This window comes from Zeus faber, assembly GCF_960531495.2.
Source record: "Zeus faber genome assembly, chromosome: 7".
NCBI lineage: Eukaryota > Metazoa > Chordata > Actinopteri > Zeiformes > Zeidae > Zeus > Zeus faber.
In genome coordinates, this window is record NC_137203.1 from 24733988 (window position 1) to 24760772 (window position 26785).

At 44.5% G+C, this 26785-nt stretch overlaps 1 protein-coding gene across 1 annotated transcript in view; it reads left to right on the top strand.

Moving 5' to 3' along the window:
* ep400 (E1A binding protein p400) overlaps positions 1 to 26565 on the top strand; it is a 36187-nt gene extending 9622 nt beyond the window's left edge. The window contains exons 16-54 of the mRNA XM_080004057.1: positions 87 to 264; positions 374 to 510; positions 973 to 1142; positions 1642 to 1816; positions 2382 to 2518; positions 2942 to 3128; positions 4260 to 4429; positions 4915 to 5105; positions 11818 to 12111; positions 13393 to 13566; positions 13786 to 13938; positions 14429 to 14499; positions 14596 to 14885; positions 15051 to 15253; positions 16028 to 16197; positions 17491 to 17687; positions 17883 to 17994; positions 18194 to 18490; positions 18630 to 18704; positions 18798 to 18932; positions 19018 to 19062; positions 19255 to 19408; positions 19817 to 20052; positions 20197 to 20370; positions 20451 to 20498; positions 21136 to 21272; positions 21466 to 21522; positions 21626 to 21704; positions 21891 to 22076; positions 22182 to 22227; positions 22341 to 22447; positions 22525 to 22726; positions 22815 to 22954; positions 23394 to 23624; positions 23852 to 24026; positions 24158 to 24312; positions 25186 to 25347; positions 25507 to 25584; positions 25732 to 26565. Coding sequence (XP_079860183.1) covers positions 87 to 264; positions 374 to 510; positions 973 to 1142; positions 1642 to 1816; positions 2382 to 2518; positions 2942 to 3128; positions 4260 to 4429; positions 4915 to 5105; positions 11818 to 12111; positions 13393 to 13566; positions 13786 to 13938; positions 14429 to 14499; positions 14596 to 14885; positions 15051 to 15253; positions 16028 to 16197; positions 17491 to 17687; positions 17883 to 17994; positions 18194 to 18490; positions 18630 to 18704; positions 18798 to 18932; positions 19018 to 19062; positions 19255 to 19408; positions 19817 to 20052; positions 20197 to 20370; positions 20451 to 20498; positions 21136 to 21272; positions 21466 to 21522; positions 21626 to 21704; positions 21891 to 22076; positions 22182 to 22227; positions 22341 to 22447; positions 22525 to 22726; positions 22815 to 22954; positions 23394 to 23624; positions 23852 to 24026; positions 24158 to 24312; positions 25186 to 25347; positions 25507 to 25584; positions 25732 to 26040 — 6237 coding nt within the window. The 3' untranslated portion in view covers positions 26041 to 26565. The remainder of the gene's footprint in view (positions 1 to 86; positions 265 to 373; positions 511 to 972; positions 1143 to 1641; positions 1817 to 2381; positions 2519 to 2941; positions 3129 to 4259; positions 4430 to 4914; positions 5106 to 11817; positions 12112 to 13392; positions 13567 to 13785; positions 13939 to 14428; positions 14500 to 14595; positions 14886 to 15050; positions 15254 to 16027; positions 16198 to 17490; positions 17688 to 17882; positions 17995 to 18193; positions 18491 to 18629; positions 18705 to 18797; positions 18933 to 19017; positions 19063 to 19254; positions 19409 to 19816; positions 20053 to 20196; positions 20371 to 20450; positions 20499 to 21135; positions 21273 to 21465; positions 21523 to 21625; positions 21705 to 21890; positions 22077 to 22181; positions 22228 to 22340; positions 22448 to 22524; positions 22727 to 22814; positions 22955 to 23393; positions 23625 to 23851; positions 24027 to 24157; positions 24313 to 25185; positions 25348 to 25506; positions 25585 to 25731) is intronic.
* The last annotated feature ends 220 nt before the right edge of the window (positions 26566 to 26785 follow it).

Here is a 26785-nt window from a genome sequence, read left to right on the forward strand (position 1 = left end):
CACTGTGTCACCGTGCCTCACAGAGTGTGTATATATTGTACTAATAGTTTAAAGGTAAGCTGTCATCTTTATGGTGTTGATACTAGACCCACAGCCCAGTGCCTTTCCTGTTGCACGGCTCGCTGCGAGAGTATCAGCAAATTGGTGTCGATTGGCTGGTGAACCTCCACAAGAAACACCTGAACGGTATCCTGGCAGATGAGGCGGGCCTCGGCAAGACAGTCCAAACTGTGGCCTACATGGCCCACTTAGCTGTTCAAGATGGTAGGAGTCGAACAAAAAAAAACAATCAAACAGTATTTGACTTCTTCAAGAATATCTGGCTTAATTATTCAGGAATGAACGCATTATTTTCTTTCTTTTTTTACCACAGGGATCTGGGGACCCCACCTCATCGTTGTGAGGACTTGCAAGTTGTTAAATTGGGAAATGGAGTTCAAGCGTTGGTGTCCCGGCCTTAAGATTCTCCTTTATCTTGGGAATGGGCGGGAGCGCAGATCTAAAAGAACGGTAACGTTTGGCACTATCTTTCTCTTTTTGTCCTTGCTACATACTCATTTAAGTAGCAAAACCCTTGCGATAATGTATGCTTCCTCGCTCCAATATGTGAGTGGAGTGGGCCCGGCGGTCTTACAAAGGCTGGAGAGCCTACTCCTACTAGCACCTGCATCACTAATCAAAAGGCCCAAGTGGTTGAATTATTCTCCATTAAAAACCTAAAGCCTATTCCTACATACTCACCACATTTTTTCCGTTGTGTTGGGAAAATCTGTTCCATTTAAACCCTCTGTGCTACAAAGGCACATTTGTTAAATTATGTTTTTAAACCAAATATTAATATCAGAAGGAATAGTTAAATTCCAAAGAAGGTTGAGCAGCAGGGCAATGTCCAGTAACTTCAGTGTTCTGGACTGAGTGATTCTGTCACCTCTGATAAATGTGGCAGGTAACCATGTATTTGTTTATCTCCAGTGGTGGGGAGAACCCAACAGCTTCCACGTGTGCCTGACCTCCTACAAGCTGCTTCTGAAGGACCAGAGCCACTTCCTGAGGCGCAGGTGGAGGCACTTGGTCCTCGACGAAGTGCAGCACCTGAAAAACATGTCAGAAAAACACTGGGAAACAGTCTTCTCTCTCAAAAGGTCAGAGTGATCTCCTTGCCTTGTTGTGGGTTTGATCACAGCTGTAGAAATATTTATAAGAATTATAATGATTTTGTCGGACATCAATAGTAGTAGCGCAAAAATGGTTTTAGGGACACATTATGGTTGGTACACTGGTGCACCCCTATTAGATCTCTGATTATGTGTATATTTTTGTAAATGCTAGTACCTAATCACTTTCCTTGCTGTCTGATCTAAAGGAAACTGTTATAAAATCAGTTCATAGAATCATCCAGTTCATAATCTACATTATTTCTAATAAATAAATAAAAATGTACCAAATATAAAGTACTTACCTTTATACACTACCTTCAATACTTCATTTAATGAGAGGGATGATTTGTCCAATAATCAGTTACAAATTTGACCAAAGTTTTTCTTGAAACGGTCTTTAAAAATTACTAAATTTAACTCTCTGACACCTGCAGACACCCTGTAATATGTATAGCTAACTTTCTGGTTTCCCTGCTTTCTCCAGTGTGCAGAGGATACTCCTCATCAACAGTCCTCTGCAGAACACTCTAAAGGAACTGTGGACCATGATCCATTTCCTTCTGCCAGGAATCACAAGGTCCTACTCGGATTTCCCCATCAAACCGGGCACAGACCAAAACCAGGACTACTGCCACAAGCTGGTCATCCGCCTGCACAGGGTGGGTGCAGCGCCCATCCAATGCCACACCTGCTCCTCTGCCATCCCTGTTAAATAGGGCTGGGTGTTGTGGATTATCCCACCATTCTATTTGATTTTGATACAAAGGATCAGGATCTGACGTGTGTGACGCAGAACGGGACAGTGGGGGTGGTGGGGGGGGGGGGCACGCACGTTTTTTTGGAACAGGAGGAACCGGACAGTCCCTTGACTCAGTTCTGTAAAATTTTTGTTTCATACAAGTCGGAAACAAACAAAAATAAATAGATCTAAAATGAAAACGCAGGAAAACTGGCACAGGAGTTGTATACTGGCGAGCGCGCCACACCGTTGTCTTGCGGAGAAATTTAGCTTTATGTTTTTCATTTTCCATGAAAGTAAGAAACTAAAAAAAGCCTATGAGATGGCTCATGGTACAATTCTTCATTGCTACATACGATACAAAAATATTTCACAGAACTAATTTGGTCAAATACAGAAATAAGATTTGTGACTGTTGGTATTTGATTTAATTGGAAAATGGTTGGATAGCTTCTGAATAAAATATTGATATTGCAATTCTGTAGATGATCCAGCCATTTATCCTGAGACGCTCCAAAAGGGACGTGGAGAAGCAACTCCCAAAGAAATACGAGCACATCCTCAAGTGCCGCCTCTCAAGCCGACAGAAGAGCCTTTATGAAGACATCCTCACCCAACCAGGGTGAGATTGGACACCTGCTTCAGTACTTGATTACTTGATCAGAAGATTTACTCAGAACATGAATTCTTTCACAAAGTAACTTACAATTTGTGGGTTGTGTTAGAACATTTCAATGTTCCACAACTGAGATGTTCTAATTCTTTCTGCAAAGTAGAGTAGTAGAGTGTAGCTGAGAAGAATGCATAGAGGTCAGTTTATAACTTTTTTTTTTATACAACCAAAAGGAACAGCAGAATGCCACTTTGAAGGTTTCTTTGAAGGTGAAAAATGTCAGAATTTGAATTATCTTACATCGTTGTTCACTCAGACAAGTTGGATCAACCTACTAGGATATTGTTAAGTAGGGAACATATAACTAAAAAATGATTGACATGAAAAGGCCTTCTTGTCGTCGTTTAACTTGGCTGTGTTGTCCTCCTGCAGGGCCCAGGAGGCTCTGAAGACGGGCCACTTTGTGAGTGTGCTTCAGGTGCTGATGCAGCTACAGCGGGTGTGTAACCATCCCGAGCTGGTGGCCCCCAGAGAGACGGCCAGCTCCTACTGGCGCCCTTCTCTGCAGTATACCACCCCGTCCCTGGTGCTTGGAGCTCTGCAGAATGACCGCTGGAAGGTACACCACCGTCATACACAAACAGCCAACACTAGGTTCCCCCATGGATTTCTGGGAATTGAATAGCTTTTGACAATGTCGGCTGCCTTTTCCTAATTTATTCATCGTCTTTGCCCCTTTTAACTTTTATTCTTCTTTTTCAGGTTGTCCGTAGATCCTTAATAGGTCTTACAAATATTAAACCTTAAATAGTCCTTCATTTGAATTTAAGGAGTCAATTTCAACATGAGCATTTTGTCATATTTTATCTATCCATATATATTTTTTCACAATTGGTTAGGTTTTTCTGCTTCAGAGTTCTAATTTATAAAACCCTAAGCCAGTGCTTTTCAACCGCAGTGTTGCCAGGTGTGCCGTGAAAACAATTCTAATTACACTTAAAAAATAAAGAATCAAAACTAACTTTTGTGTTGCAAGATCAAAATTGCAAGACTGCACTAATTCATCAGTTCCAGACAGAAAACCAGTAGAGCAAGTTTCACTTTAGGAGTGAGGACTGTTCGTAATGACAAAGGCTCAACTCTTTTGAGATTCGCTTCTTCACGAGTCTCAGTAAGAAGTCGGTTGGATCTGAGTTGTGGAATTCTCACAATACTCATTTAATTCTGCCAAAATTGCTTATTTTAGTGGAATTCAAAGAGTAAATCAGTCACATTTAATGTAACTGTGCCAAATGCCTTGACCTTTTCCACCTTGGACTTGGACAATTTTGTCCTGACTAATATATTTTCAGTTTGAGTCAAAGATTCACTCTCTTGACAGAGTGACTCCCAAATCTCGAGTCATTTAAAATATTTGTTTGACACAAACTAATCGTTTGCGAGGCTTTTATCACTACTTGTAGGCCACCGTGATAAACACAGTTATACATGTTTGGGATGTTTTTACAACAAATATTGGGAAGCACTGCACTAAGCCGACCACTGAATCAAATACTTGACAGACGATTTGTCCAAAGATTTGTCTTAAGTATTGTTAACATTTGTCTTAAAAAGGTTTTTAAAAAGTATTACATTTAACTCTCTGATACCTACAGAAAACCTTTTTTTACATTGTGTGTTCCGGGCTTTGATGTGCTACATAAAATGTGTAGCACTGAAGATGTGTATCTTCACCAATTTGTCATTTTAGACTGCGGACCTGTCGATATTTGACCTGATCAGCAATGAAAACAGATTAACTCGCTATCAGACTGAAGAGGCAGTTCCCAAACTGAAGATTACTCAGCAGCTCATAGAGGAGATCCACAGCGCTCCGGATCCACCACCCAGACCCAAGCCCTGCAAAATCAAACCTACGAGGTCAGTGTTAACCATAACCTCCATTGGTGACACAAGATTAAAGCTGAGCATTTTAAGCTACCACTACCATGCCCTTAAACGCTTCCGAAAGGATACTACTGAGGAAATTACTTTGGTATTTAGGAGATGTACTTTGGTATTGAAATAATTAGATTCTTTCTATGCTCCATTGTGTTGATGCAATTTATTCAATTCCTTAAAAGAGTAGAGTGATTGAATTTGGATAACCAGCTTCCACAAAATGCTGGTGGTTGTGGCCCCAGAACTCATATTTTGGCTGCCTGTCCTGGACAAAGTATGTATGTAATAATGGTGAAGTTTAACTAATAATAATTTTGCTGAGGACCCCCTGGAATCTCTTGTACAATCCCTGGGCGGGGGGGGGGGGGGGGGGGGCGGCTGAACCCCATGGTGAGAAACACTGCTCTTGTATATACATGTAATATAATGCTGTTACACTGTTAACTCTTCTGTCCCTCTATTAGGCTGTTCCAGCCAGTGCAGTATGGTACAAAACCAGAAGGTCGTCTTGTTGCCATGACGAGTACAGCAGTACACCAGCGTCCTACAACAACAAGTGCTGCTGTCACCACCCTTGCCAGTACCACCAGCCAAGCAGCACAGAGCAGGGGGAAGGCCCCTGTTACCCCTGCAACTACCACCACTACTACTCACGGTAGGTCCACACCGCATCTCACCACCCTCTCCTACACTGTATCGGTCACAATGGGGGAGATCTAGTGGTGTGAATCTGAAGGGGTAGGAAAACATCAAGTGATGCTGCAGAGGCAGATGTTTCTGTTTAAAAAATTTTCACCAGCTCAATAAGTGTACAAACTAAAGGGAAATACCATTTACTAATTAGGCCCAGAGTCATGGAAGAATTCATAACGCAGTTGTATATTGTTGAAATGCTATGAATAGTAGTGGTCGGCCGATATGGGTTTTTCAATGTCCGATGCCGATATATAATGTTTTTATGATGTATAATGGGTTTTTTTTGGGGGGGGGGTTGCATCTGATAAAATTAAACAGTTTAATAATAATAATAACAAATGAGACACAATTGGAAATATTTGCATAACTTAAAAATAAAAAAACAATGTTAGTGTAGTACACAGTAGCAGCATCTTTGTCTTTAGTCCCAGTCCGCAGTTAACAACAGGAAGATGTAATGCAGGAAACAAAGTTTCTCTACTGCATTTCCTCCAGTTTGCCTGTTCCTCTTCTCATAAATGGCCCTACCCTCACTGAATCTCAGCATCTCTTTGTTTATGGTCAGTCAGTAGTCCCAGTTTATGAGCTAGAAGTTGTAATGCAGGAGCCAAAGTTTCTCTGCATTTTCTCAACTGAGCCTGTTCCTCTTCTTCTTCTCATAAATGGTCCAAGAAGGCTTAAGAAGGAGATATACTTAAAGACTTGAGAACAAAAGTCCTAAGAACATGTCCCAGGACAACGCCGGCAGAACACTCATTTTGAACTCAATGGTGAAAGAAGCACAAACTTGACAGCCAGAGGAGTTGGGAGGGGCTTTGCAAGATGAAAAAATTAAAAATAATGAAATCAAACTCAAACAATGGGTCACACAATGTCATTTATTGACAGTACCCATATTTCCTCCAAAGTGACCAGGGCTTTTATTTACCTCAACTGCCATCTGGGTGCAGTGCTCTTCATCTAAAATAAACGTAAAAAAACATTTTTTTGTTTGTTTTTGTTGTTGTTCAGAGACATGGGACGCGTAGTGGACCAGAGATCGCCCTCTTTCCATTACGCAAGCAACTGTCCTGATCCCCGGTGGAACGTGCCTTAGTTGGGTTTAAAATGTTTGTATCATACAAATACAAACATATCGAAAACAATAGATGTAAAATAAAAACACAGGAAAACCGGCACAGGAGGTGTGGTGCACTTGGCGCGTGCTGCACATGGCACAGCGCTGGAGGAGGAAAAAAAGCACACACACTGACTCAGATTCAGCCTTTTTTACCGTTTTTTTATTTGAGTACCAGATTATATTTGAGGAAATACATGCTCCGAATGTTGCGACCCGGGGGGGGGGGGGGATACCTTGTTGAACCAGGAAAAGGAGAAGATTGATTGACCCGGAAAGGGGGACGGTCATTTGGACCAATCGCTACAAGGGGAGCACTCAGAACAAGAGAGAGACAAATTTGCCTCTCGGGCTTGCACCAGAACACCGCAAGAACCCAAATCACCGCCTTAATTGGTTCTTATCTGTTCTGAAGACATCTTTTTAGTGACAAACTTTGACCTATTTTTAAGTGTACCTCCGCCTTGGTGGGGTTTGTTCTGTTTCCACCTTTCCAGCAGCAGACCAGTTTTTATGTTCAGCTCGTCAGATGTCCTTACTCAGCAGTTCCATGATAACTGTGCGTACATGGGTCAGCAAGACCAGAGGCTTCCTCTTCCTCCATCCTTATTCGTTTAGGATCCGATCCTTAGTATCCAGTGGTCGCTTGTCGTTCAGCCAATGGCTTGATCCTCTTTTAGCCATTGTTTGCCTTGTTCAGTGTGTCCTCTGCTGGAAAGACATGGCCCTTGTATCAAGGATCCAGCAATGTTGCCAGCACCAAACATTTGGTCGTCTCAGTAGTGGGAGCCACTGTTTGAAGCAGCATCTTAAGCACTGCAATGCTTGGGATGATACAGGAGACAGAGGCCTCTGCCTTGCTCATCTCAAGAGTCAGTTCTTCAATAGGGCCCAGTGTCTCAATAAAATTTGACGCAATATCCAATTGTTCCACGGTTGGATGTGTTAACTTCCCATGTTCTCCTGAACACACCTGCAGGGAACCCTTCTGCTCCAGCATCCTCTGCAACATGTGCAGAGTGAAGTAACAGCAGGTGGGAACAGCTTTAATGATCCCATGCTGGGGTAGGCCAAGGTCTTCTTTAATGGCTCTCAGACACTGTTTTGCTAGCACAGAGTGGTTGAAGTGCGTTGCACTGTCTTCACCTTTCTGATAATGTCCCCCACTGCTCGGACTGCCGGTGCCCTCGTTTACCACAATTTACAATTTTTGTGCACTGTAGCTGAGCTCCAGTATTTCTGCCAGTCTCATGCCTTTTATCATGCACCACTTTTCCTTTTCATATGCCAATGGTCCATCATGTTAAGAAACAGCGTGCTGATGAAGTTCTCAGTATGGGAGCCAGACATAGCCTTGACATTTAAGACTACCCATTTATTTTCCCAGTCATTGTCTATAAAATGACATTTTAGACTCATTAATTATTCAGTTTCTCCATCCATCCATCCATTTCTCTAGGAAGTGTGGTATTGCATGAGGAAGTCGGGGGTGGCAGAGAAGTACGTAAGAGTGGTACAGGATATGTATGAGGGCAGTCAGACAGTATTAAGGTGTGCAGTAGGCGTGACGAAGGCATTCAAAGTGGAGCTGGGAATGCATCAAGGATCGGCTCTCGTGTGGCACGGTGGCGCAGTGCATTGCACTGCTGCCTCACAGCAAGAAGGTCCTGGGTTCGATTCCCGCCTGGGGCGCTGTTGGCACCGTGCTCCGGTGGGTTATCTTCCAAAAAACAGGAGCCTTTCTGTGTGGAGTTTGCATGTTCTCCCCGTGCTCACATGGGGTTTCCTCCACCTCACGTCAGTAAGGACCCCCACCAAAAACATGCACCCATCATCGTCTGACCAGCGATGGACACTTATCACCTGGTCCCCGGGCGCGTCCACGTACGCTGCCCACTGCTCCTGGCTGTGCCCCCGGAGGAAGGACAAGCCAGGATGGGTCAAAAGCAGAGGAGCCATTTCACCGGCCACCATCAAGCATGTGCATGTGTGTGTGTGTGCAAGCATGTGTTGTGGAGTGTCGTGTGATGATTAAAGACTGTTTCTTCTTTCTTCTTCTTTCTTTCTCTGAGCCCTTTCTTGTTTGCAATGGTGATGGACAGGTTAACAGATGAAATCAGGCAGGAGTCTTCGTGAACTATGATGTTCGTGGATGACCTTGTGCTCTGTAGCGAGAGTAGGGAGCAGGTTGAGGAGAGCCTGGAGAAGTGGAGGCATGCATTGGAGAGAAGAGGAATGAAAGTCAGCAGGAGTAAGACAGAAGACATGTGCCTGAATGGGAGGGAGCAGCGGAGAGTCTGGAAGAGAGGTGAAGAAGAGAGTACAGGCAGGGTGGAGTGGGTGGAGAAGAGTGTCCGGAGTGAGCTGTGACAGAAGGGTTCCAACAAGAGTTAAGGGGGAAGGTCTACAGGACGGAAGTGAGACCAGCTATGTTGTACGGTTTAGAGGCAGTGGCACTGACAAAAAGGCAGGTGGCTGAACTGGAGGTGGCAGAATTGAGGATGTTGAGATTTTCATTGGGAGTGACAAGGATGGACAGGATTAAGAATGAGTACATTAGAGGGACAGCTCAGGTTGGACAGTTTGGTGGAAAAGTGAACGAGGCCAGATTGAGTTGGTTTGGACATGTGTAGGAGAGATGAGTTACATTGGGAGAAGGATGCTGAGGATGGAGCTGCCAGGCAAGAGGAAAAGAGGAAGGCCAAAGAGAAGGTTTATGGATGTGGTGAGGGAGGGACATGCAGGCGGTTGGTGTAAAGGAGGAAGACGCGCAGAACAGAAGGTATTGGAGGCAGATGATCCACCGTGGCGACCCCTAACGGGAGCAGCCGAAAGAAAAAGAAGAAAGAAGAATGATTCAGTTTCTCTAGAAACAGTGTGTTGGGAAAGACAAATGGAGGTCAGCATTGTTTGATGCAGTCAGTGCTTTGATTTTCTTCACAACCTTTGTGTGCACACTGTCCAGCATGTCTGTGCGGTAGTACTTCTCACTTTAAGGATGTACCTTTGTTCAACAACCACTGAAAGCCCACCTCTGAAACAACCGTAAAGGACTGGTTGTCTGTGGCAATCATTTCTGTTATTTAAGTGTTTTGACCTGGGATCAGATATTTGCCATTTTCTTTGAGCATCAAACATCTGTGTTATAGTAGGCTGAAGTGAGTCAGCTCTAGCGGCATCTTACTTTTTCTTTGCCTCTTTATAAGCAGAGAGGTGGTGACACTTCAGGTGATTCCAGATGTTTGTGTTTTTTTTCCCACTGTTTCAGCCCCCATGCTCACCAATCCCCTGCAAGTATTGCATTTGGCCTTCCCTGTTGTTGTTGACTCAGTGAAATTATGCCAAATAGGACTTGATTTATGCCCAGCCATCTGTAATTATTAAAATAGAAAAAATGCAAGGTATGTATAATGAAATTATTCCATGCACATTACAATCTAATGTACATGGTTATCTTAGCCAGTAACATGTTTGTGGCAGATCCGCCTGTCACACGCCACCCGAGTGGTGTTTTCAGGGCCCTCCGACATAGCGATACAGGCAGAGATGTTGCAAACACACCAGTTTATTACAGAGAGCGGGCAAGATTCAACAAGCCAGGAGCAGATGGAACATTGTCATGACAGAGGCGCTCCCGGCGTGTGTTTGAGGATGGGGGTTTTAGCTGTTGCTCGTTGATTGCTCTAACGAGCAACAGGCGCACAATGACCCTGATCCCTGGCCCAATTACCTAGATCCAAGGCAGGTGTGGCTGCGTAAACCACACCACAATTATTTTAGATGGAATTTGTGTTAATAAATGAAATAGGAAAAGACATGGGTTATGCTTTACATTTCAGAACTTGACTGGTATTTCAGGGAGCGCGAGGTACAGTATGTCAGAAGTATAATTCTATTCTATTATTATTCTTGCATTATTCTATAAATTATAACATAATATATATTTAACACTAGCCAGTAACGGTTTTAGATTAGAATTGTTGTCATTTAGGATGGGAGACACCTGTTAACATTTAGAGTTAGAGTAGCTACAGGGCTCGGAAATAATTTTTTTCACCATCTACCCAAAACTGTCCCAAAACTGTATATTTTTTGTTTATGTTTGATAGACTCAGTTACAACCCAAATAGCCAATATAAGCGATCAAACACATGCAAAAATAATAACTTTGTTCACTCGCGGCGCACAGCCTGCTCATATCCTCTACCAAGTGACTAACGGTGACAACAATGTGATAGAGTGGAGATTCTGTCCCACAAATTCACTACTATCTCTCATTAAACACTGTGTCAAGTTTGGTTGGTGTATTGAAGCAAAACACACACACACACAGGCACAGAGAGGGAGAGAGACCCACACAAATGCAAAAATGTTATGTTGGCTTTGAAGGCTTAGAATTTAAATGGGACCTATTATACTCATTTTCAATGGGTTACTATAGGTCTCTTAGGTCCCCAAAACATGTCTTTGAAGTTTTATGTCTTTGAAATACCACTCCGATTATGCATTCTAGCCATTCTAACATGTAACGCTCTGTTTCTCAATGGGCTGTTTCAGTGTATGTTGCTTTTAATGAATCTCCAATGAATCCCCACACCCACTCCAGAACTGTTTGCTCCAGTTTGTGAGCCTGTTGTATGCATATTATATATCTGAACAAATTTGAGCCGAGAAATAAGCAATCCGGTTGCTGAATCTTCACTCATATTAGATCAAAATGTCTCTGGTAGGCCAAACTGCAGATGTCTGCAGACATTTTTTATTTATCGGCCCCATGAGCCTAGGCATCGGCTAGTGTAGAATATCTCAAAATGCCAGATATCTGCCCAATTAATAGGTCGACCACAATTAAATGGTATAATGAAGTTATTGCCCTGCCCTTTTACCAAACAACGGTAGTTAGTCTGTTGTTGGCATTATTTTCCTGTCTTGGTTTTACTGCTTTGTTAAGGAGGTTTTTTGGTCTCTAATGGTTATGCTGCATGTGTAGACTTAAATGTATATGATCCAATCTGTATTTCTCTTGATACCTTAATTATATGTCTTTAGATATTAATTGCAATGTAGACAATGTATAATGTATTCTTCGAATAACATGCATATCATTAAAATACAGTTGATATTGCTTGCAGCCAGTGGAAAAAAAAGGGAAATTCAGGCTGTCTTTTGTTTGTTTACAGAGTTGTTTAATAATTTTTTTAACCTGAACCTAAAAGTAATCCTTCATAATAAACCCCCTGCTCAGCTCGCTGCAGCTTTTCCTCTGTTATTCATTTCCTTGAGTAGCGATTTGATAAGGTTTCGCTTTTGTGTCCCTGTACTAATACTAAAAGCATTATTCCATGACATTTAGTTTATGCTCATTTGTATGATGTGTGGAGACAAGCCAAAAGCATAAATATCTATTTTCAGGCAATGTTGGCTCCATGTCTGCCATGGTTGCCCACCAGTGCTGTTTGAATCTAGAGGGAATGCTGGCATAGTGCTGACAATTTGGAAACATTGAGTAGCCTGTAACGGACAGTACCATTCCCAATCCCCTTGTGCTTTACAGCAGTCGGAACAGTGAATCAGAGAGCGCAGGCTACCTCTTCTGTCAGCAGCAGCACTGTCGCCTCTACCGTAGCCCCCTCTGGGAGCACTGGCCTTGGGCAGCATGTGCTGGGGGCTGCCCCTGTGCCCCTGGGCCAGGCTTTGGCAGGCGCTGTTGTCGGCCCCATGGCTCCCATAAGCCAGCCTGGCATAGCGCAGGTCCCCAGGCCAGCTCTAGCCCCCAGCCATGCCATCCAGCCCAGCTTGCTGTCCCAGAGGCTGGTTCTTACATCCCAGGCCCAGGCACGGTTGCCTAGTAAGTGGCCTCCACCCTTCCATTCCCTCTCAATGTTTCCCTCCACTTCTGGCACAGCAGAACGGGCTGCTCCACTAAGAGGCTCTTCCCTCTAATGCTGCTGATGTGGCTTCCAGTCATGGCTTTTCTCAAGAGGCGCAAAGTGAAATGTATGTTTTTCAAATAATAGTTTTAGTAGTAATAGTACAAATTTTTATGAAATTAAGACACAAATTTACACTTTCACAATTTTCAAGCCATCCATGTGTTGTTTTCCTTTGTGGCGACTAAAACTCTATGATACATAAAAACAAAGTCAGCTCCTCAATGCTTTAAAGTCAAAACTGTGGTCATATCAGTAGCATCACCAAAGCCTCAGTTTGCCCAAGTTTCTCCTTTTGGAAGCTGCATGTCAACTTTTTTATTCACAAGACATTATTTAAACGTGATTATTTACCCTTTTCTCCCTACTTGTTAAGTATGTTATTTATTCCTCCCCAGTTTACTAATATTCCTTTCTCTTGCATCAGCCCAGCTACAGGAAGAAACACCAAAGCTTTGGTTCTTATCTATCTGTCTTTGTTGCTGATGTTATGGTTGCATTTGGATGGTGAGCGTTGCCTTGAAAGCATGCACAAATGTCCCCACACATTGCGGCTTACGATCACTCGCTGCCTCAAATATGAAACTTTTCAATAACAATACAAAATTTGAAAGATGCATCTCACAGTGAAATAAACATCTTCCCCATGCAAATAACTACAGAGCTTATTTGCATTGTTGGAAGTTGACATTTTTTTATTCTAGACATTTGTCCTCATATTAGATTCAATTTTTTTTTTGCCTTCCTAATCATTGTATATTTGGCTATAAAAATAAGCATTTATCATGTCATTTAAATCTATAGCAAACCAGTATTTTTCATTTTTAAAGGCTTGAAATGGTTTTCATAACCCAGTCCTTGATGAAACCCATCCAGCAGTCTTCCTGTTGTGTTGCCGTTGAAAAGGCAGTTTAGCGCCAAACACTTTTTAATCAATGTGTTTTAATCATTGTTTCAGGCTCTTTGTCTCACCTGACAGCCATTTTGTTCCCCCCTTAGGCTCACTAAAGAATAGGACTCATTTTGGTTCTGTTGTGGAAGGCAGCTGTGCTTGCTCCACCGATTAACCCACCCCGGTTCTGCATGTGTCCTTTTTCACCCTCAAAACTAACTAATCCAATGTTGTGATACTAGATCTCTTGCTGGCTTGCCTTTGAATCTGTTATTTGATGCAGTGAATCTGTTCTTTCCCACTGAAGGTGGAGACGTGGTGAAAATTGCCCAGCTGGCCAATATAGCAGGCAGTCAGAACCGGATCTCCCAGCCGGAGACCCCCGTCACGTTGCAGTTCCAGGGCAATAAGTTCACCCTGTCTCCCAGCCAGCTCCGTCAGCTCACAACCGGGCAGCCGCTGCAGCTCCAAGGTACACTCGGTAATGTACACCCCATTGTCATATTCTCCTTTCATCTGTCTAGTTTTCTTTTCTTCCTTTTGTCATTTTTCAGGTCAATAAAGACAACCTCATTTGTTTTTTATTCCAGTCTGCTGTGATTTAAGGATCACATTCCTATTCCTCATTTCCATAAAGCTGAAAAACTTGGATGTGAGCAGTGGTCTAATGGTTGTGTGCTGCATATTTTATGGTTTCTAGGCAACATTCTTCAGATCGTGTCTGCCCCAGGTCAGCAGATCCTCAGGCCGCAGGGCTCTATGGTCATGCAAACAGTGCCACAAGCCGCCCCCATCTCCAATTCTTCAGCCCCAGTGGCCGCACCGCCGCCCGCTGTCTCTGCAGCCCAACAAGGTGTGTGCTGTACCTTTAAACACCTTTTAGCATTTGCCGTCTTACCCTTTCTTCCCATGTCTTGTCTTTTTTTCTCCATTTTCAGAGGAAAAACATCTACATCCTATAATTCTTATCTCCTCTTATTACAAGATTCTTAGAAGGTCAAAAAAGAGTAGACTGAGCTCTGAATCATACACTCTTATTGGTGCTAATAAACATTTCTATGATCATTGTATTGATGCCTTAACTGTAGATATACCTTCATGTTAACCAGCATCCTCACTGGCTTGTTTGGTTGAAGTTTAACTGAGAAGACAAACGTTTTCAGTATCTCTTATTTCTCATAAATATCTGCTCAAACAACTAGCAACCGGTTGCACAAACCACCCCTTGAACCACGCATTATTACTCCAGTGTAGCAGATCTAACCTTGGTTAATGCCACTTAATAAACTTTATCCTCCCAAACTGATTTTGTTTGAAACAGAGTTTTGTTTCTCTATCCAAAGCATCGGGCATGACCACAAACACAACAACAGCCCCCTCCAAGCCTGCTGGTGCTGCTCCCGCTGCACCTCAGGTAGGTTTAACCAAGGGTGTGTTTGAAATTACTCTTGTCTAAAGATGTAGCGCATTGGAAAATGCTCATCCTCCTGTCTTCCCCTCTTATGTTCAGGAGTCTTCCGAAGAGAAAACCCAGGCCCTGAAGCAGCGTTTGAGATGCCTGTTTTCGGCCAATGAGCGGCGCTGCGCTCGCAGTGTGCTTTACGGCTCAGATCTGCTGCAGGCCTGTACCATGGACTCTGAGCCTGGCCGCTCCGCCCTCACAGCTGGGGGGTGGAGGTGGGTGGGGAGGGAGAGCTGCCTGAGGGCCCAGAGGACCTTTGTGGCCACCACCTCCTACCTGCAGTCTACCGTGCTCTCTGCTGGCGAGCGCCTTGAGGCTGGCAGTAGCCTGGTCAAGAGGTATGTGGAAATACTTTAATTGGAGGAGTTTTATACCATAATTACAACCCCTATTTCGTGACCCTCAATAGGGGTAAGGGTGTAAAGAATTATGACCATGATCACATTAATGAATTAATGAATGCTTATAGGTTCCATGTCCATTTTGTCCCATCCGTCCCTCAGATTATCTTGTGTGGTGCCTGCTGCTGTAGCCCCCCTTCCTAACCTGTACGCAGCCAACCCCCCTGTGGCCTACACCCTTGAGCAGAAGTCTAGCAGCCGTAGGCTCCAGGAGGCCCTCTCCCCGCACAGCGCTGAGATCCATAACTTGGCATCAAGACACCTCCTTCCCTTTCCTGACCTCCAGTTAATGCAGACGGATTCAGGTTAGCCCAGCAATACAGCGTACCTCCTTCAAGCTTCACCTGCCACACGAATGGGCAGCACGGTATCCAAAATGTAATCGGGTGTATGGGTAAATGTAAAAGGATATTGAAATCTTGAAAAAAATGTAAAAAGGAGAAACTGTTATATTTATTTATTGTTGTGCTGCTTAGAATCCACACAGTTACAAAATTCGAACTTTACCCTAGCTCAGGTTTTTTCAACCTATGGCTCCTGACCCCTGGGGGGATTCCAAATGATGTTATAAACATGAAGGAAAATGTGTTTTATGTTTTTTTTTTTTTTCAAAAATATGAATAATTTTTCAGAAATAATTCTCTCGGTTAAATTATTCAGTAGATGCAAAATTAAGAACTTTTCAGTAGGCTACATTTTTCGTTAGGGGGACTGAGAGACTGTGTGTTTGTGTGTGTGTGTGTGCGTGTGTGCGTGTGTGCACGCGTGCGCATGCGTGCGTGCGGAGCGTCCCTGTAACTATAGCAAATCACTCTCCCATTCCTGCCCCCGACACCGCGCTGACTCTGCGCAGCATGCATGGGAATATATGTCAATATAATAGAAATGTATGTATTTCAATTGACAAGCTTCAATTGATCAAAATGCGAGACATTCCGTCTGGATGCGGGACAATTGGTCCAAATGAAGGACATTCTGTCTGGTTGCGGGACTTATTATTTTTTTTGTTTTGTTTTTAGTCTTTCAAAGACTTTGACACTTCATATTTATTTCTATATTGTCAACCTCTCCCTAAAAAGGTAAACTGGAAGCCCTCGCAATCCTTCTCCAGAAGATGCGTTTGGAGAGCCGCCGGGTCCTTATCTTCACTCAGATGGTGAGGATGTTGGACATTCTGGAGGCCTTCCTGGACCATAGGCACCTCCCCTATGTGCGGGTGGATGAAAGCTTCTCTTCAGGGGAACGACAGGTAAGACATCCATTTAGGATGTCAAATGTCAGTCTATCTGCTTTATTAATTTATTTGTTTGTTAAATTATTATTATTTATTTGTTTGTTAAATCCTGAAGCGATCTCATTTTAGCTAGCCTCTTGTACTTCTTTCCTCCATTGATCATGGGTCAGGGAAGCAATCCCACTAGGCTAGGCTCTTTTGTTCATTTTAATATTTACTTATTTATTTCTTCATATATATATATATATATATATATATATATATATATATATATATATATATATATATATATATATATATATGTGTGTGTGTGTGTGTGTGTGTGTGTGTGTGTATATATACACACACACACACACACACACACACACACACACACACCCACACTCACCGGCCACTTTATTAGGTACACCTTGCTAGTGCCAGGTTGGACCCCCTTTTGCCTTCACACCCGCCTTAATTCTTCGTGGCATAGATTCAACAAGGTGTTTGAAACATTCCTCAGAGATTTTGGTCCATATTGACATGATAGCATCACACAGTTGCTGCAAATTTGTCAGCTGCACATCCATGATGCGAATCCCCCGTTCCACCATATCCAAAGTTGATCTATTGGATTGAGATCTGGTGACTGGTGAGGCCATTGGAGTACAGTGAACTCATTGTCATGTTCAAGACACCAGTTTGGGATGATTTGAGCTTTGTGACATGGTGCATTATCCTGCTGGAAGTCACCATCAGAAGATGGGTACACTGTGCTCATAAAGGGATGGACATGGTCAGCAACAATACACGGGTATGCTGTGGCGTTTAAACGATGCTCAGTTGGTACTAAGGGGCCCAAAGTGTGCCAAGAAAATATCCCCCACACCATTACACCACCAGCAGCAGCCTGAACAATTGATACAAGGCAGGGTGGATCCATGCTTTCTTGTTGTTTACGCCAAATTCTGACCCTACCATCTGAATGTCGCAGCTGAAATCGAGCCTCATCAGACCAAGCAATGTTTTTCCAATCTTCTTTTGTCCATTTTTGGTAGGCCTGTGTGAATTGTAGCCTCAGCCATGTGATTGGCTGATTAGCTATTTGTGCATTTGAACAGGTGTACCTTAAAGTGTGTGTGTGTGTGTGTGTGTGTGTGTGTGTGTGTGTGTGTGTGTGTGTGTGTGTGTGTGTGTGTGTGTGTGTGTGTGTGTGTGTGTGTGTGTGTGTGTGTGTGTAAAATTGGGCACGTCATCTGAAGTTTCACAGTTACACTTTCACAGTTTTCAACTGCTCTTATAAGGGTTTTGTCCACTCTGAACCTGCAGGAGAACATGAAGGTGTTCAACAGGAACCGGCAGGTTTTCTGTGGCATCCTCACTAACCGCTGCTGCTCCACTGTGGGGACCATCTTTGATGCTGACACAATCATCTTCTACGACACGGATCTCAACCCCAGCATAGACGCCCGCACCCAGGAGTGGTGCGATAAGATCGGACGTTCTAAAGACGTGCACATATACAGGTGACAACTGAATTTACTCTGCCGTGATATCATTCATCCAGCTGAAATGGAAGATTGACTTTGTGTATTTGGTGTTTCTGGCCGTGTCCCTGATTATGCTCCAGATTGGCCTTTCTGTTTCAATCATTTAATGACTGAATGTTCAGGAAGCACGTTGCTGCTTTGCTGTGACTTACTGTGTTGCCTGTCACACAGGCTGGAGAGCGGAAACTCCATTGAAGAGAAACTGCTTAAGAACGGCACCAAGGACCTGATCAGAGAGGTGGCTGCTCAAGGCACGGACTACACCTTGGCTTTTCTCACGCAGGTACATTGAGGTCACCGTCACCAACCTATTATACTTCACATGCAAACCATTTGTGTGTTTATGTAACGCATAATATGCGTTACATAAGGGGTTCTAGGATGGAGGTTTGGTTTTAGCGCTTGTGTGTGTGTGTGTGTGTGTGTGTGTGTGTGTGTGTGTGTGTGTGTGTGTGTGTGTGCACGCACGTCTTAATGTGTAGCGGACGATCCAGGACCTATTTGAGGTGGAGACAGGTTTAGGGGAAAAGGTGGAGGAGTTTGTTGTGCTGCACCAGGAGCCATCCCCCTCAGAAGCCATCTCTCCCCGAGTGGCTCGACCCTACATCCAGGCCCTCCACAGCATCGACCTGGATTGCCCACACAGGGAGGAGGAGGAGCAGCAGCAGAAGGGAAAAGAGGAAGGTGCAGAGGGAAAAGCAGAAAACCTTGAGGAGAAGGAGATGCAGCCCAAAGAAGATCCCACCCAGATAGAGGAGCTCAATGCCGTCATGGACCAGGTGATTGATCAGTTTTTCCTTTACCTTTGGGAAAAGTAGACACTAAAATACACTTTATTATGATTTTTTTGTAATCGCCCAGGGGAAATTCAGGAACTGATGCTGCCAATAACGGCACTAACTCTTGTCTCTCATACAGCTCACGCCTATCGAAAGGTACGCGCTGCATTACCTTGAGTACATTCACGTCATCGATGATGAAAGCATCGTCAAGGTAACCAACAATACTGAACTTAAAAATAAAACGTTGTAGTAATCTCGGTGTGAATTGAACAGTGAGGTTTATCTGCATTTGTGTCCACCCCAGGAGCGATTGGAGTGTGCCAAGAGGGGCTGGGAGCTGCAACAGCTCCAGAAGCTGAAGACAGAGGAAGAGGAGAGGCTGATCACAGAGGGAGACGATGATCTCTTCACCTACACCAGAGAGGACGCCTACAACATGGTACAGAATCTCTCTGTCAAATCACGCCTCTGCTGTTCACGCAGAAAGCAAAGCTTTCAAAGCTCTGTTCTGCTTGTCCTTATAGGAATATGTATTCGATGCAGAGGACGGCCACACAGAAATCATGCCGGTAGGATGATTTTTTTTATTTTCTACCTTCAGCAACTATTCATTTGTGTAAATATGTGTGTGTGTAAATATATTATTAACGCAGCTATAGTCATCCACAAAAATAACCGATAAAACTTCATCAAAAAAATTGGAATATACATTTTTTATGAACATCATCAAATATGTTCTAACATATTCTTTCTGAATGCAGCTCTGGACTCCACCCACTCCACCCCAAGATGACAATGACATCTACATTGACTCTGTGATGTGTCTGATGTACGACAACACACCCATGCCAGAGTCCAAGCTGCCTCCTATCTATGTTCGCAAGGAACATAAGAGACTTAAAATGGACCCATCAGGTGGGCAGAGAAAAGCTGTCACCATTATTACATACATTACAATAATTGTAATTATAACTATTATTTGAGCAGACCCTGATCATTTTGTTAAATTGTTCGATTCCACAATCATATTTCCATCCAATTGTCATAGGGGTTTGAAACCAATCTTGGAAATGTCACAATAAATACAATGTGCATGCCATCAGTTGGGTTGAGGCGAATGAACTGTCTTCCAACCTATCTTTTTAGATGCCAATGTTCAATATATAGCTGTTCTGTACTGGGTAGATGTGTTTACTATTATAAGCTTAGACTGTGATAGTGCCATAAAATGAACAAAACTATATACTACTAACTACTAAACTAACTACTATACATATTCTGTATCTGTATCAATACTGTTCTGACCAGTGTGCTTGTATCCAGTAGCAGCCAGGAAGAAGAAGAAGGGCCATGGGGAGACGGTCATTCCTCCGCGCTCCCTCTTTGAAAAGGCCAGCATGCTCAAGGTTCGCCGCGAGGGCAAGGACCAGAAGAAGAACTTCTCCCTCAAGCAGCAGGCGCCCTTTGCCAAGCCGCTGCCCTCGCTGGTCAAGCCAGCCATGGAGGCCGGCCAGGACAACCCAGAGTGGCTCATCAGTGAGGACTGGGCTCTCCTGCAGGTACTGGCTTTGAAGATACAGTTTTATGAGAAAAAAGCATGTAAAGTGCCAGCTGAAAAAAGTATAAAACAGATTTTAACAGAATTATCAAACAGATCACTTTTAGTTCTGCTCTATAATGTACGTTTGCTGTGTGACCGGCAGGCTGTGAAGCAGCTGCTGGAGCTGCCTCTGAACCTGACCATCGTGTCTCCCGCCCACACCCCCAACTGGGACCTGGTGAGTGACGTGGTCAATTCCTGCAGCCGCATTTACCGATCGCCCAAACAGTGTCGCAACCGCTATGAGAACGTTATCATTCCCAGAGAGGAGGGCAAGGTAAGGAACACACTATACAGAGCAGTATTGATCTCACAGCTTAAAATGGCTACTTGACCGACATGTCTCACCGATTCCAGCTGGTGTATGAAGCTAACCCCAAGAAGAAAACAAAGAGCATATATAAGGTATGTCATGAATCTCTTGCAGCGGTGTGTTTTCTGCTGGTTTTTAACCTCCGTAATTATGGATGTAATGGTATGAACTTTCACAGTCTGGTGCGGTATCTAACCGAAATACCGCAGTATAGGGTATTTCACAGTATACATTTTTCCCTCTTTGTTTTCTGTACAGTCAATTTATAAATAGTTTTTATTAAAAAAGAAAAACACATCGTTATGACTCTGACATGATGCAGCACAGGAAGGCGCTTGTCGGGGCTCTGAAATTCACGGGAGAGGCAAAATGAGCAACATATCAAAATCCTTTGCAAAATTGAAGATGTAAACTTTTTATTCACCTCACCTTATGTTGCCGCTGTGCGGTAGCAGACGGCCAAATTGTAATAACTCCTCCGTAAAGCAGTTCTGCTGCTGATTTGCAATAGCGATACTTGATGACAACTTTGCTTTACGTTACTTGCACACGCATTGGCCGTTGGTTACCACGCATCTTCAATTTTGAAACATACATTTATTCCGTGGGCACGGTATTACAGGGAAAGGCTTACGGTTCAGAACCATGGTTGCTTGATATGGCGGTTTACCTTAAAATTGTAAACCATTACATCCATATTTGTAGCTGACGTGTGTGTGTTTCCTCCAGTCCAAGAACAGCCGTCCTCTGCGGACATGTCAGATATACACACAGGATGACCACACCACACACATCCAGCTCTACAACAGCCGCTTTGAGCTGATGAAGATCATCGCCAGCAAGAGGAGCCCACCCATCAAACCACTGTAAGCAATACCTTCCCCCACCACCCCCCAAAAAAATAAGAACCCCGAAATGATCTCAACCCTTACCCACACGTTTAAGTGACATCAGAATTAAGACTGTTCAAGGAAACAAGATCTAAATAAGATTAAGAGAATCAAAACCATTTGTTGTTAATACACAGCATTGTTTAACCTTCTGGTTTGTCATCAACAGGCTTGGCATGAACCCTTTCCAGAAGAATCCCAAACATGCCTCTGTCCTGGCTGAAAGGTGACGGATCTTTAATGCACTGTGCTTTGTATAAATCTGAATTAATCCGGTCTGGAATTTAAAATGCCTGTTTTTTTTTTTTGTTTTTTTTTCTTCTTTGCAGTGGAATCAGCTACGACAAGCCCCTCCCCCCCATTCAGGTGGCATCTCAACGTGCTGAAAGAATTGCCAAGGAGAAGAAGGTGTGTGTGTGTGTGTGTGTGCGTGTGTGCGTGCGTGCGTGCGTGCGTGCGTGCGTGCGTGCGTTAATAGTCAATGATGTCTATCGGGAAAGCAAAGTTTGAGGCATTTGATGACATACAGCTTAGTCATGTTTGGAATGTACAGGTAGCTGCAGTGTTTTTAAGTATGCATTTTGTTATTTCCAGGCCCTGGCAGAGCAGCAGAGAGCGCAGCAGCTGGCCCAGCAGCAGCAGGCTGGCACTCCCCAGGCCCCGGCAGCACCAGGCCAGCCCCAGGTGCAAGCCCCCCCTGCAGGCCTGGCCCATGCAGCGGGGGTCCCACAAGCCGCTGCTGTGGCCGCTGCCACTGCTGTACCCAACGCAGCCGTTTTGGTGAGGCCTGAAACGCACTTCCATACTGAGATCACAAGGACCATCTTCGTCTGTACTGCCTGTTTGGGGAAACCTATGATGGTATTTCATATTTTGTTTTTTTAGGCTGGAGCCATAAAAAATGCCACTGTAGGCACAACCATCCAGGCTGGTATGTTTATGTAACATGCACGCACAAACACACATGTGTACAAACTCCCCATTACAGGACTTTGGTGTTCCAGTGTTTTCATTCCTTTTTGTCAATTATTTTGTTCCTCCCAGCCACCGTTGGGGGAAACGTAATTGTTAACACGGTTGCTGGAGTTCCTCCAAGTTCCTTCCAGGCCAACAAACGCCTGGCGTCTCCTGTCATACCGGGCACCCTGTCTGTGAGTAATTTAGTCATGGGAGATGTAAATAATAGTCCAGTTGTTTTTGCATACTCAGATATATTCTGTGATTGTAGCCCGCTGGTGCTGCCGGAGCGCAGGTGGTCCACGGACAGCAGAGGGCTGTCACTGCCGCAGCGGCCCCAGCAGAGGTTGTCGCCATTGCGACAGGCCAGGGTGTCCGGGCAGTCACCACAGTCACCGCGTCTGCCGTGGTGTCCACCACCCTGAGCCCAGTGCAGTCCCAGACCCGCTCACTGGTCACCCAGGTCACACCAGGTAGTGGAATACAACACGTCTTCTGAATACAACCTGCTGGTAAACATGTCTGTCAGAGAGCTGATCCCCATCCGCCGTCCTTCCCCAGCCACAGGCATGCAGCTCCCCCAGGGAAAGCCCCTCACCCAGGCCCACCTTCAGATGCTCCGCCAACAGCAGCTGCAGCAGCAGCAACAGCAGCAGCAACAAGCCGCTTCCCCGCAGATCAAGGCTGTCAGCAAACCCCAGGTAAACGCCTTCACCATGATAAAAAAACGCTTCAAGAAATGAGGAAAAAAAACATGGAAACATCCTTGACATTCTTTACAATGCTATGGATTATAAAAAGAATATATATCAATGGTCCTCTCCTGTTGTTGCATTGTCACCTGCTTCATAAACCTTCATTTAACCCTAGAATGCATTTCAGGTCAAAAATTACCTGGCTTAAAATAATTGAGAACCAATTAGTTCATATTATCATAAACACCTTAAACCACCTAAAATCTGGAATTTTAGATTAAAATACTGTGTTTCGAACAAGAAAGCAAGGAAACAATCTTCTGTGTTATAAGATGAAAACTTATTTTTCGACTTGTACTATTTCTACAATTTTTCTATTTTTTTTTTTTTCTATAATTTTCAATGTGACATGGGCTGATGGACTTGACATGTGAACTGTTTTCAGGAGCTGTTGAAGATGCACAAGCAAAAGCTACAGCTGGCCCAGCAGCAGCAGGTGGCTGCGGTGGTGGCGGCTGCGGCCGGCCAGCAGGCCGCAGGGGCCCAGGTGCAGCCCGCCCAGGTGCAGCCCACCGCAGTAGCCCAGGCCAACCCGCAGCTGGCGGCTGTGGCGGCTCCCAGACCAGGGGCTGTGCTGGCGGGCGCCACTGTGGCCAGCCTGCAGGTGGCCAGACTGGTGAGACCCGGCTAGTAGCAGCCACATATTCTACTTTTTGCGTGTTATGTCTGATTCCATGGTGTTGTTCCAAACATATCTGAAAGTTTTCTGTTATTCTACATCTATATTCTATATCCACTCCAATGGCCTCATCTCACAAAAACCCCAGGTTTTTTGTGGGTGTACAACACAATAATCTTTTCCAAGTGGATCAAAATCTAATAAGACTGTTTTCTTTGCTCAAGACAAGGGTACCCACCCAGGGCCAGATCCAGGCTCAGGCTGCTCAAACAGCCCAAGTGACCCTCACCAAGCCCCCTGTGGTCTCTGTGCCAGCGGTGGTCTCATCCACAGGAGTCACCACTTTGCCTGTGACTGTGGCGGGCATCAGCGTGGCCATCGGACAGGCCCAGAAAACAGGCACGCAAAACCCTTTCGTATTTCACAATAAGAAAGGTAGAATTCAGGGTATTCTCACTGGCTCCACAGCTCCATCTTTGTTCCATGGGCTCAGTTGAGTGTGTGTTGACTCTGTTGTCCTCTGGTTCCAGGCGGGCCCGTGCCGCCCTTCCCCCAGATGCAGGTGCAGCAGCTGCTCCAGATGAAGAAGCAGCAGCAGGCCGCAGTGCAGGCCGCCCAGCAGAAAGCAGGGCAGCCGCAGCAAGCGCAGGCCGCAGTCCAGCAGAAGGTCACCACAGCGCTCCAGGTAAAGTGTTGGTGGCATGGCGACAGTTTGTTCAGTCTCATTACAAATAATCTGTTCTTGTATCAGATTTTTCAGTATTCTTCCTCCGGTGTGATGTACAGTTTAGTTGAGGCCGCGGTAGTCTTCGGCCGAACTGACAGGACAGTGGGGGACGCACGTCTCCCAGTTGCTTTTGTTTGCTTTGAGACTTCATTTAGTAAAAACTGTAAACATTATTATAAAATATATACAAAATGTATTTAAAATCGAAAAAAGTATTTACAAGGTTTTTTTTGTAAATACTTTACCTGTAAATAATAAATCCTGTACTTCTGGAACAAGGAGACCGCATTTCCACATCACCTAGATCGCTGCCCCCCGGCGATCCGAGATTGGAATTTTTCACGATCACCCAAGCCCAAGCTGCAGTGCAAAACAGCATATGGTTCTTCCTCAATAAAAATAATATGACAGCCATTATGTTCTATTGAGCCCAAATGAAGGGTCGAAGCCTCAAATTGAAACTAACAAATTGGTTGGGTAGTACTTTGAGCCAGTACTTTCCACTGTTCCACTGTCCCTCCAGGAAAACGCTATTTCAACCAGCTCATCTCTGCAATATTTGCGAGAGTTTTCAAAACTGTTGCCACCTTTCCGCATTAAACTCAAAACTTTCCAACCAGGGTTCCTTACGTTCAGAAAGGATAAAAAGATGAGTACTAAGATATTTCTGTGGTATGCAGAATATGTATTGTAACAGGACATGAATTTCACAGTTACGCTGCAAAGAAATCCCCGCAAAACTTTGAAAATGTTATCGCAACGATCACACAGAAAACAACTCCAGACTACATCTAAATATGAATTAAAAATGACCGCCCTTGTGTCCTTCAGATCGGCACCCAGCAGGTGACGGTCCAGGCCGCCCAGCCAGCCCAGCAGCAGCAGAAGGTGACCTATGCCACCACCACCCAACTTCAACCAGGGATCAAGACGCAGTTCTTCACTACCTCCCTCGCCCAGGCTCAGAAGCCCACCGGGGCTCAGCAGATCCAGGTTCACCCTCCTCTGTTCCCCCTCTTGAAAACAGACGCACATATTTTGACGATGTAAAATATCAAATGATTTTGACCTCACCGCTGAATTCTTGCATGGGACCAAGTCCCATTCAAACCGCGCGCTGTGTTCTCATCTGAGGTTTCTTTCTCTCACCAGGTGGCTAAGCTCCCGCAGATTGTGCAGCAGCAACCTGCCGTGGCCAACATTCAGCAGATCGTGTCGTCCCCCCAGCAGGTGAGCACCTCGGCCCGAGCACTGCCTTCCACACTCTTTTCTCCGCTCTGAACATTTTCACACAGCATAGTGACTGTATGTGTGTGTGTGTGTGTGTGTGTGTGCGTGTGCGCGTGCGTGCGTGCACTTATCGCTCCCCAACCCCAGATCCAGTCCCAGACGGTTGCCCTGACGCAGGCCGCCACGTCCACAGCGGCACAGGTCCAGATGATCCCGGCAGGCACTGCCACGGCCCAGGTGGTCCAGCAGAAGATAATCCAACAGCAGGTGGTGGCGGCGGCTGCCGCCTCGCCCCAGATCCAGACCCCCCACAGCCCCGCCCAGCAGCCCGCTGTGCCCCCCGCCGAGTCCCCGGCACAGCCCCCCACTCAGCTGCAGCAGCCCGCCAAGGGGCAGGCTCGCCAGGGCGGTATGAGGGCCAAGACCCCAGCCAAACCCAGTGGGGGCAGCAGCTAGGAGCTAGAATACAGCCCCGGGATGTTCAGATAATTGCTTATCTCTGATCTTATTTGAGGAAACGAATGTGACTATGAACACGTGTCATCAGGTTTTTCTCCATAAATGTATTTCAGATATTCTGTTTCATAAACATCAGAAGAGCTGAAGGTGATAAGAGCCATGCCTACACCTAGACACGAGACTATACTTGTTATCCATAGAGCTCCTGTTTTCCAGGACCTGTGGGTAATGCCACCCCTGGAGAGTAAACTGTCCATTAGAATAAATGTATTCATACTTAGTACCTTTTTATGATGTCTGTAATTCCCCTGTTGTTTATAGATATTGATGGAAAATAATGCACGTTCCTTTAGTCACTTTTTTTGTTTTTTTTATTGTAACAAATTCTCTGTAAACATGTACTTTAGTATTTTGCGTTTAATCATAAATGTATTCTTTTTTTTAAATGGATGTTAAAAAAAACCTTGTAAATAACAATGGAAAGCATTTGTACTTGTAAAGTAGTTGTGTTTTCATCAGAGTTTTTCAGCCTAATTGTAATAAAGTGTTGTTTTTATACACAATCTCAGCTTTTTCTCTTTCTTTAGAATTTATTTTGTGATTAGTACCTGGTCCCTCCGATACCTTGAAACTCGAACTCACGGCTCGTCGTAATCTGTAGATGAGTTTGCAGTGTAGAGGTCCAGTATCCTTGGCTGTCATTTTACACAAACGAAAAGCAGAGCCATCTGGGAAACAAACA